The 11,140-nt window shown below is 39.8% G+C and overlaps 3 protein-coding genes across 5 annotated transcripts; 2 read left to right on the top strand and 1 right to left on the bottom strand.

The window, feature by feature from the left end:
• Positions 1-293: 293 nt before the first annotated feature.
• Positions 294-2,595, bottom strand: hint1 (histidine triad nucleotide binding protein 1). Its single transcript, XM_034552219.1, has 3 exons — positions 2,462-2,595; positions 806-910; positions 294-593 (listed from the first exon to the last, which is right to left on the bottom strand). The coding sequence occupies exons 1-3, from the start codon at positions 2,570-2,572 to the stop codon at positions 429-431; spliced, it is 381 nt and encodes a 126-aa protein (XP_034408110.1). The 5' UTR covers positions 2,573-2,595; the 3' UTR covers positions 294-428.
• Positions 2,596-2,699: 104 nt separating this feature from the next.
• Positions 2,700-4,631, top strand: lyrm7 (LYR motif containing 7). Its single transcript, XM_034552240.1, has 5 exons — positions 2,700-2,749; positions 2,960-3,032; positions 3,198-3,268; positions 3,924-4,005; positions 4,149-4,631. Exons 1-5 carry the CDS (start codon positions 2,732-2,734, stop codon positions 4,217-4,219), a joined length of 315 nt encoding a protein of 104 aa, XP_034408131.1. The 5' UTR covers positions 2,700-2,731; the 3' UTR covers positions 4,220-4,631.
• Positions 4,632-5,200: 569 nt separating this feature from the next.
• On the top strand, positions 5,201-11,039 carry dync2li1 (dynein, cytoplasmic 2, light intermediate chain 1). 3 transcript variants are annotated; one of them, XM_034552098.1, is made up of 13 exons: positions 5,201-5,314; positions 5,408-5,531; positions 5,633-5,667; positions 6,057-6,126; positions 6,458-6,546; positions 6,990-7,176; positions 7,449-7,517; positions 7,728-7,805; positions 7,984-8,063; positions 8,162-8,232; positions 8,390-8,487; positions 8,952-9,044; positions 10,793-11,039. In XM_034552098.1, exons 1-13 carry the CDS (start codon positions 5,301-5,303, stop codon positions 10,853-10,855), a joined length of 1,071 nt encoding a protein of 356 aa, XP_034407989.1. In that variant the 5' UTR covers positions 5,201-5,300; the 3' UTR covers positions 10,856-11,039. The 3 variants fall into 3 exon arrangements, 2 of the variants coding, with proteins under 2 accessions (XP_034407989.1, XP_034407988.1); XR_004611161.1 differs by having other exon boundaries at positions 5,204-5,314; positions 8,756-9,044; positions 10,793-10,821; XM_034552097.1 differs by having other exon boundaries at positions 5,204-5,314; positions 8,949-9,044; positions 10,793-10,998.
• Positions 11,040-11,140: the final 101 nt, after the last annotated feature.

The following is an 11,140-nucleotide window of genomic DNA, read 5'->3' as shown; positions in this document are numbered from 1 at the left end:
GTCGGTCTTTTACTGCGGCCAACATACTGTATACTGTACACTGTACACAGACCCATGACTTACGTCTTCAAACGCACTCATTCCATTTCTAGTCGCAACAGTAGCAGCAGGCCAATTCGGTCTTTCACTCGTATGCTTGCAAAAAGCACAAAGGGAACGTGAGCAGCAGTGCAAAGAAATGTATAACATAATAAAAAAATATGCCACACATCTTTAAGTTGTCATATCTTTAAAAAAAAAAAAAAAAATGTAAAAGCCTAGTTTGAGGAATTTTAGATAAAGACAAACAAGACTGTTGTTTTGAGGTACATTTTATTATAATTGTTGAATTTTCAAGTTTTGTTTGACGACAAACCGGTTGAGTGGAAGTTAAACAGACAACAGACGTGAACACTGACGGCAGGAGGGTCTGAGCCGGGAGACGGCGGTTAACCGGGGGGCCACTTCATCACGCGTCCACCCAGGATGTGGATGTGGATGTGGTAGACGGACTGGCCTCCGTCCGGCCCATCGTTGACGACAATCCTGTAGCCGTTGGACAGTCCCGCATCTTGAGCACACTTCTTTGCAACTAACATCATGTGGCCCAAAAGCTGGGAGACAGAGGTAGAATGAATGAGTGACACCGAAGTGTAAATACATGTGTTCATAAGCGTAAACAGACAACCCCTGGTTTACAATGTAGTGTTCATAGATAGCATTACGTTGGGTGAAGGGTTCCATCTAGTGGTCAATGTTGTTTGACAAATCACTGAAAGTGGGAAGAAATTATTTTATAAAATCTAGGTCATATAATTACACTTACCTCAGCATCACTCTCCTCCGCTTTTGACAGTTGAACAATTGGCTTTTTTGGGACGACGAGGATGTGAGTGGGAGCTTGAGGAGTAATATCAGGGAAGGCCACACACTGAAAAAATAAATAAAACAAATTAAGAATTATATTGTGCGATAAATGCTACGTCAATGTGTATTGTGACTTCCTCTTTAGTTGCTTGTGTGTTGGCTGAATCGGCTTTGCTGTTCTTTTCAAATATGTTGCTAATATGTTATCCCAGTGGTTCCCAAAGTGGGGGTCGCGACCCCTAGGGGGGGCGCGGTGGTACTACAGGGGGGTCGCGGCTTCATCACCAACCCACACACACAGACGCACACATACACCGGTAAAACAATATAAAATAACCGACGTGACATGCACTGTGTTCCAACCACGCCACCAGAGCGGCTCATGTCACAGACCGACTGTGGCAAAACCAGCGAGAGCGAGAGAGAGACACACAGCGACACAGAGCGAGAAAGATACGGAGCGACAGAGAAAGATAAAGATAAGAGAAGGAAGTATGTACAAAGATGGACAGATTTGTGACTGGTCTAAAGCGTAAATCCGATGGAACTTTTGTTACAGCCGCAACAGGCGACGCGACCACCTCGACAACGCCTCAAACTAAGGTAAAGGCAAGGAAATATAGCGAGGCATATCTGTCTCTGGGCTTCACTATTGTCGGTCAGGATGAGAGACCCCAGTGTGTTTTGTGTCTTAAAATACTGGCGGCAGAGAGCATGAAGCCCACTAAATTAAAAAGACACCTGAAAACCCACCACCCCGAACATATTAACAAGCACCTTGAGTTTTCTATTTTTTTTCCCAGTTAAACAAACTGAAGAATAAACTGTGAAGTGATATGTACTTATTTTAGAAAGAAATAAAAATATGTTATACTGTTCATGCATTATAATGCAATTCATTAAAAACCAAGAAAAATTTGGGGTCGGGTTGTGGGGGGGGGGGGGGGGTCGTCGTCCAATGTTCCTATATCATCAAAGGGGGTCTTGACAGAAAAAGTTTGGGAACCACTGTGTTATCCACCTCATTTCAAGTATACCTCAATATCTAGTTTATGGCCATGTACATTAAAAAGTACCATTTAAATGCATCTGCCCGGACTCTCGCAGGCCTTGAAACTAAATATAATAAGAATAAACAAAAAGACAACCACAACTTCTGGAGCTCGGCACAAATACTTTTACAGCATGATGGGTTTGAAGTGTGAAAGTGAGAAAGACATGTGCTACAATGTGGTTGCAAAGAAATACTAATTTGGTACAATGTATTTTCCAGTTGAAATTACCTCTTGAATTGAGGGTTTTGTTTGGGTTTCATTTTTATTCAGATTTCATTATCCAGCCTATAACATGCAGAACAAAAACTAACTCATGGATAGGATTCATTTTACTCTTTCTTAGCACTGCCTGTGTGGGCTGAGATTAAACCGTGTTAAACTATGTGATAACCGACCTTAATTTACCCATAACACACTTGTCCAAATTACACAATGACAGTAAAGCAGCAGTTTCTGCAAAGCTAGCGCAGAGCTAACGCGTATCTGAACGTCACATGCAAGGCGCAGCGTGACTAATTGCAACCAAAGTGTGTTTATGAGTGAAAGTGTTTCATGCATACCTTGTCATCTTCATAGAGCAGTTCTACAGGGATCTCTTTGCGTATAATCTTCCCAAATATTGTGTCTCCGCCTGGCTTGGCAGCCTGAGCTTTAGCCATTTCATCAGCCATGTTGGCGCAAGTGAGCCGCCTGTCAGCGTCGCTTTTGGCTTCGTGAAACTGCAGCAAACACTCATTGGCTACAAAAACGCGTCATTTCAAATCTCTGTGCTGATTGGACGTGTGTTAGTTCCGCCCCCTCCAAGCCGGAAGTGAACTAAAGAAGTCAAGATGGGTACTCGTTTGAAGGTGAGGACGGGATATGATCATGTTTTATGGAAAATAACGTCAATAAAACACTCTTTCCTTTTCGTTTTCTTTGCTGGTTTGATTATAAAAACACATGACTGCATGTATTGGTTTTTTGGGTTCGCTACAATTGCAGAAAACTGCTTCTGTTCAAGCAACAACTGTCAAAGTCCTGATGTTGCTAAAAGCTGAATGTTTGTATACTTTCAGGTCCTAAACGCGTTTAAAGCGCTGCACAAAACACGTTCAGCTGTATTTAAAGACGATGCCAGAGCACTGGCAGGTGAGTTATGTGGTATGTTGGTTCGATTCCCAGCAGTATACCGTCTTTGGCTGTGATCTTTGTTGGTATTGATGGTTACCAAGCCTTTCCAAACAATAGATCACCTTTTAATGCAGGCTCTCCACTATCGAATGCATATATATGTTTTTTTTTCTTTCCACAAAGCTGCAAGATTAAAGATCAATGAGGAATTCCGGAAAAACAAAAATGAAACGTCAGAAGAAAGCATTATGAAGGTATAGTGAAAGTGCATCCTAAAGTGACACGGTGTGTTTATGTACATTGTAAAGTCATTTGTCCTCACTACATCAGTTATGCATTTCAGTAAATATGTGCATATGCCACTGTAATGTCATTGATTGATAACCAAGGAGGACAAACAAATACAGCAAACCAATGGCAGACACAGCAACGTTGTCCCTCGCAAGACGGTGCTGGACACTTTATCTCACAATACAATGTTACTGAAAAAATAAAGAGTTTCACTATCTTCGCATGACAAGACTATGTTTTTGTTGCATGCAAGATAATAACAATAACTATGAATTCCTATAGTATTTTGTGTAATATGTTTGGAGCAGAGTGTTGGAGTGGATCTGTTGTAGCAGCATTGCAAAGCATCTCTGGCACTGTTGTTGCTTATGTCTGATGTCCTATGTTGCACCACCGACCACGCTAAGTTCCTTGTAGGTGTAAACCTACTTGGCTATTACAAGTTTCTGATTCTGATTCATGTGCAGTTTTCAAGCACAGCATTCCTTTAGATTTATGTTTAACCTGCAAAAGATGCAAAACCAACGGGGGGCCGCTATGTACGAAGTGGGGAGGTTTTTATCCAGGGGCCCACTGTCTCATAATCTGTCTATGCTCTTTCCCTTTCTACTGTTACAGATGATCAAAATGGGCTCAAATGTGGAAGCTGTTCTTCGAGAGGGTGTGATACAAATGGAACATGTTGGAGATAAGAAACTCTGTACGTTGTTGTTTTTCTCCTCTCCTGTAAATAACATTTGTGCTATGCTAGAAAAATCTAATGTGTAAATGCAAAGAATATACAACAGGATTCTCTCTGAATTATCACATTCTAATGATATTTCCTCTCTTTCTCCGTCTCAGTGCTTCGACCTAGAGAGGGCCTTCTACTAGAAAATGTACCTTATTGTGACCAGCCCAGGAGAAAGTCATGAGGGGCCATCTCATTGCAGCTCTTTCATAAAAATAAATAAAAAAGAGACTCACTATCATCTAGTACCATCCGTCTGCATTTTAAAGGATTTAACCCAAAACAACATTTCAACTTGTTCAGGATCTCATGAATAAGGAACATTTCAAAGATCATCACTGTATGGGGAAATGCCTTGTTTTGATTCACTGAAGATCTCTGCTGTTCTGTTTTAACAAATCTCTGCTATAAACTGGATGCCATAATTTCATGTACAGCATGTTGTAAAATGTAATTAATTGAAATGCGTTTTCATTTATTTGGGGAGTTTTCCGCCTGCTTTTACGCTTGTGATTCAACTGAACTAGGGGGGTTCTCTTCTGCTACTTAAATGTTTTATTTTATTCTTAATAAAGAGAAGTGTTCCCAGACTTTAATTTATTGTTCAACTCACTGAAAATAGATGGATTCAACATGACGGTAGTCAACGCTCAGGGCGATAACCCCAACAACCCTTGAGTGTGAATTCTATCAGTGATAAGGGAGTTTTTTTATGTATTTAAAAATACAATCTATAATGTATCCAGACATGTTTGTCATCCAACATTTAATGGAACAAACCCAGGCATTTACGGTAGTTGCATTGCAATTTCTCCTCTCAGGACACACAAAAGCAAACGACTACACTGAGATTTCATATTTTTAAATGCATATTGTGTCCCCTAAATTGTGAACATGGATAACTTGTATAGTGTGGTATATAACTAGAAGAATGAGTGTGATACAGTTGGTATTATATAATACACAATTTGTGAGCACAAAAGACAAACATGACATGCTTATTTTTTTTTTTTTACAAAAAAATGGAAATTGATACCTAATGTTTATAAAAGTGAACGATAATAGTTGTACTTATTTACCTAAAGCTATGCAAGTAATACTTTGTTCCGACTACATTTCCCACAACGCTCATTGAAGAGTAACAGATAGTACGTCATCAAACTGCGCCGTTACTCTGGCAACGTTTGGACGTTGTTCCGTCATTGGTAGCTAGCTGTTAGCTGTTAGCTTTTCAAGTTGTCAAACTTGGTTACATATTAAATGTTATGTCAAAAATAAGGTGAGGATCAGTTTGCGTGTCCATTTTCTTATTGTTAACATAACCACAGGAATAATAATATAGTTTTGTCTTTCTTTCTTTTGTATTGGTCAGCTCAGACACGCTGTGGGAGCAGGCGGCGGCGGAGGTCCACAGCCGAGAGGCTGCAGCTGGGGAAGAGGACCGAGGAGAGGCGGTCAGCGAGAGGACCGTGTTCCTAATGGGGAGCAAGGCCGGGGTACGTTTACCGTCGTGCACTACATAGACCCGACATTCCTCCCCTTCTCATGGAAGCACTCCTGGCTTGTTACGAGCTTCATACCTTTGCTTTTGTTTCAGGGTAAAACGTCCATTCTCCACAGATGCCTCGACAGGTGAGTCTGTGTGTGGTCGATCTCTAAACGAGCAGTTCCAGCCTCTCAATAACCCATTTTTTATGTTCACATGCAGACTGATGTTAAACTAACACAGCTCACACAAAACACAAGTAAACCATATGCCATATGTTAACAATGATGCTTCGAGCATAGAAGTTCCTTCAGGAACCAGATGCATCAGGTCAAAGGTCGATAAATCAGCTGTCAAAGCTTTTAGCTGCATCTCACATCTTCTTCTGAGGACAGAGCCGATGATATGGCACACAAATGAAACCCCATTTGATAAATAAACACAGCAAGATTAGGTTTCAAGCACTGAAAGTGAGTAAATAGATCTTTAAGCTTTGGTGTTTGACAACAATAATACTGTTTTTTTAATCCACCAGGGATGAACCGTCCAAGCCAACTCTGGCGCTGGAGTACACCTTTGGCAGACGGGCCCGAGGACACAACACAGTAAGGAAGCCCTGTTAGTCTTGCACACTTTGGAAAAAATGGGATAAAAACTGACTTCAACCCGTGTAGTGTTTTAATTTAGATTGATAATAATGAGCTGTGTGGAAAGTGAACCCTTGTGGAGAGCTATAAAAGACTACATTCATTCACCAGAACCTCCAGAACTTCCAGTACACAGAGCCCAATTCACCAGTCCCACTGTGGGAGTTGGTGAATGTGACATGAAATGCTATTTACCCAAACCTACTGGTTTTCTATTAATCCAGTAAATACCTTATTGTTGCAGTAAAGGCTGCACATACTGTGTAACTTACTTGGTTTTGTCTTTCAGCCCAAAGACATAGCCCACCTATGGGAACTGGGAGGCGGGACCTCTTTGTCAGACCTGGTCCAGATCCCCATCACTGCCGGCGGCATCAGGTAGGTCACGATTCCCGAGATCTTGTTGTCTCTTTCACAGTTCACTGTTCACGACTGTTTGCTGTGCTGGCTCCTCATTGGTGGAACGAGCTCCCCATTGACGTCGGGACAGCAGAAAGTCTCTACATCTTCCGTCGCAAACTAAAAACACATCTTTTTCGACTATACCTTGAATAGGGAAGGTAGAGCCGTAGTAGCACTTTAGTAACACTTAAATGTCTCTTACTGATAGCACTTTGTAGTTTAACGTTATTGAAGAAATTGTACTTGCTTGATTCTTGTTGTTCTGAGTTTGGACTCCTGGTTTAATGCACTTATTGTAAGTCGCTTTGGATAAAAGCGTCAGCTAAATGACATGTAATGTAATGTAATGTTTTGACGACTGACATGTTGAGAACATGAATATATGTGTTGGCCGTGCAATCCTTCCTGTCTTTTCCCAGCTGTCTCTCTGTCATCCTCATTCTGGACCTGTCTAAACCCAACGCCCTGTGGGGAACCATGGAAAAGCTGCTGCAGGCAGCACAAAACCAGTTGGAGAGAGTCTCTTCCCGGGACCAACAAGCACAGAAAGCCAAGCACCAGACGCCTGTTCACTCAGCAGCCCGCGTGTTCCCTAAAGACTATCCTGTAAGTCCTCAGCTCTTTATTATTATTATTACATGTCATTTTTACACTCACTGTTATATCAGATCATCTTTTCTTCAGTCCAGAGCAACACAAAGTAGTATATTTGAACTTCCTGAGGAATGCTCATTCTTTAGACTCGTGGAAATGATGTGCCTCAAATTAAAATGTAAAAAGACAACATTGCTAACAAACATTGTGAAAACCAGCCATTATAAAATGACTGTTCACCAAATGGTACATGTGTCCTGAGCTAACTGTGGTGTTATCCACAGGACAGAGAGCTGATCAGTCCCTTTCCTGTTCCTCTGCTGATTATTGGTAGCAAATATGATATCTTTCAGGTAAAACACACACTTCAACCTAAGTGTTATCCATTGAGGTGGTCTCCTGGTGGCTGAAGTGCTTGTTGTTCGTACAACTTAAACATTTTTTAGACGGATGAGTTTATTTATGTTATAGTCACAGCTACATTGTTGTAAATTCTTAGATCCTGGTATGTTTTGTGTCACACATTATTGCGGGAGAGATTTATTTTTCCATATGTGTTGCAGGAATTTGACTCGGACAAGAGGAAAGTGGTTTGTAAAACACTGCGTTTTGTTGCCCACTACTACGCGGCTTCTCTTATCGTAAGCGTGTTTTGATTATGAATGCAACGTTTATATTTAACATTACTTTCGATGTACTTTGTAATGTTTTTTTGCTTTTGTCTTACCATTAAATTCACCCATTCTATCAACTGTTGCTGATCCAATTATATTTTATTCCTTTTTTCTTTTCTTTTTCCTGTGTTCTTCTTTTCATCAGTTCACAAACATCAAGTCGGAGAGCTTAATGTCAAAAACCAAGAGCTTCTTCTCCCACCTGGCGTTCGGTCTGGACAGAGGGTGAGGAGGATACCGATACATCGACCAGTAGTCAAATTGAATGCTTTAGTTTTTAAGTTGTATTTTCTAATGTTTTTTGTTTTTAATGTTGTGATCAGGAAAACTGTGTCCTGTGACTCCACTAAGCCTCTCATCATTCCAGCAGGCTCAGACTCCTTCAGCCAAATAGGTGAGTACAGCATCACTCGGTGGCCAAACGCAGTAATGCATTTAGATGTAATTCAAACACTATTGCTGTGCTGTGTTTAAAGATATGCACAGGATTTAGATCCACCTTCTGCCTTGATACTTGTTGATTGCTTCAAATAATGCTCACATTTCTGTAGGTTCCCCTCATACTACTGATGTGGACATTACGTCACTGCATGCCAAAAACCCAAAAGACCTCTGGAAGAAAGTCTACGAACGCGTCTTCCCCCAAGAGGTAGTTAATTCACTGGCGGCACTTTTGTCTTCATTAGTATTGCAAAGTGCAACTGATTTATCCTCTGATGTTTAAAGGTACAGTGTGTGGCATTTAAGGGGATCTCTTGGCAGAATAATATTATTAAGCATGTTTTATTTAGTGCATACTCACCTGAGAATAAGAATGGCTGTGTTTTCGTTCCATGTTTCTACGGTAGCCTTAAACGGACAAACCAAATACTTTTTGTGTTTTCATTGTTTTAGTGTTTTTGGTTCTCTCCAAACAGGAGAGGTTTCAGTTTGGTGCAACAATGCAAGCTCACCACTAGATGTCGCCAGATCCTACACACTAGACCTTTCATAAACGGCTTCACACTGGACAATCACATTCACAGCCTTACGTCTCATAAATATGCATTTTTACATGAATAACTGTCCATTTGTAATATATCTCTTTCCATCTAACTGACTTTGTCTTAGCAGAATACCAGTGAGCAGAGGGAATTAAGGGATCCGACCAAAGACCCACAGTACGGTGAGCTTCAGATTGATGCCATGAGAGCCCAGAAAGACCAGGTAGCACATCTTGACCAATCGCATGCTTGTGTTGTATTACTTTACAGCTGCACATGTAAACTATGCACTTTAATACTCTGGCAAATCACATCATAAACTACTGCAATCAGTGTCATGACTCATACGTTTGCAGTATGACGATTATTCAGTGTTAACCATAATGTCTTGTTCACTTATCTGTGTTCTGTGACCTTTGACCTCACTGTATTGAGGAAGATAACAGATTAAAAAAAAGATTAAGAGGGAAATGAAGAGTAGCGTCATTTGCAGTTTCCTTTTCATTATTATTATATATATATATATATATATATATATATATATATATATATATATATAACTTGAGTGCATATTTTGGTGAATTGAGGTCACAGAAAAACACAAAGGGGTCAGGTGAATTAAATAATAATTCACACTTTATCAGAGGGACAAGCAGATCTTCTGTTGAGTCCTCTCTTGAACTCTGTGCTCCACGCCTGTCTTAATAAAAGTCAATGTCCTGGAGTGACCTTCTGTCCTTCAGCAGTCTGCAGCCGTGTTTCTGTCTGGGTAACAGGTTGCAAGATATCCCGGTTATAAACTCAGACATTAGTCGTGTTCTTGTCGGCTTGCAGAGTGGCACTTGAACTTTAGTAACCTCACAATGCTGTTATTGCTGACTGACTAACCTGACCTGCCATTGAGCGAAACACAATGTAATTGGCCTGGATAACCACAAAGAGAAATGGGGTAAAGGGTTACACCAACAGAGTAAATGAATAAAGGAAAAGTTATTGAAAGACCATTTACATGTCAGGTCACCCACCTGCCAGAGGTTGTGTACCGTTAAACGCAGTTTGTGGGTGTTATCATTACATTTACGTAAGATCAATGACTGTCATCTTTCAAACATCCAGAACATCATTTAACAATAAGGACCACAGTTTTGAAGGCATTACTAGAATCCTCAAAGACCCTTCTGCCTATCTGGATTTCAAAAGTCTTCACGCATTGTGTGTATTGTGTGTATCGAGGTCTAACAAACGCTTTGAATGCATTTCCTTCCTCCATAACACATTTGCTAAGCAGATTTTTATTTGCATCCCACTTTGTTTACATCCATGTATACTAGAAGGCAGCCTTTTTCTTTCCTGGCTTTGCTGCATATCTTGGCACATTGCCACATTGGCGTTACCATTTGGAAGGAATTAAACTGCCTTTCTATATTACACAAGTATGGCTACATCCAAAAAAATAACTCTGAAGAAAAGAGAAAACTGCAGATTCCGGTGTTACCCTTAAAAAAGTAAAAATATATGACATTTCTGCCATTTCTGCATTTTATTCCAAATCTAATAAAATGACTAAATCGAAGAGGTTTTCATTACGTGGCGCTGGCTTTGCAGAACAACTTTTTCAAAGTGTAGACCAACAGGGAGGAAATGGCAAAATAGCCCATTTGACTCAATGATACAGCCTGAAAGAAATTAATATTTGATGTTTGGCTGTTTGGGATGTTTGAACTGTTTAGATATAATGCTGTGTTCATTTAAATGCTGCACATGTTGCTGGTTTTACAAACATAATGTTATTTGTCCCCTGCATCTACTTTTATAGAGGAGAAAAAAATACTTGTTTTCAATTATGAGTTTGTAGACATTTCTGCATTATAGCGTATGTCTAAACAACTGCTTGCACTTTTTTATTGTACTTCAATGATGAAGAAAAGGTGTAATGTTTTTGTTTTGTTCTTCTCTCTTTCTGTTTTTCAGGAGTTGGAGCAGTATAAGAGGAATGCATCCAAGTCATGGAAAGAACTGGAGCTGGAGACATAAGAGCCAACCGGCTTTATGGTCACACACACACATACACAACATATTATATCAATGTAAATACAGTGTACACTTTGCTTTATTTATTTTCTCTTGTCTCATTGTGTCTTATTTTAAACAATACAAAACCACTTGTAACCTAATGATAAAATGTTCTCTGAAAAAAATAAACAATTTTACAATATTACAATAAGCATCACTTCCTATTCATGATACATTACAATGAAAATATATATATATATATATATATATATATTTTTTTTTAATCAGTCTGGTGATTTATAGTCT

Source organism: Cyclopterus lumpus, chromosome 15 (assembly GCF_009769545.1).
Source record: "Cyclopterus lumpus isolate fCycLum1 chromosome 15, fCycLum1.pri, whole genome shotgun sequence".
Taxonomy (NCBI): Eukaryota; Metazoa; Chordata; class Actinopteri; order Perciformes; family Cyclopteridae; genus Cyclopterus; species Cyclopterus lumpus.
The sequence above is the reverse complement of the archived record's forward strand: the minus strand, read 5'-3'. Positions and strand labels throughout refer to the sequence as shown.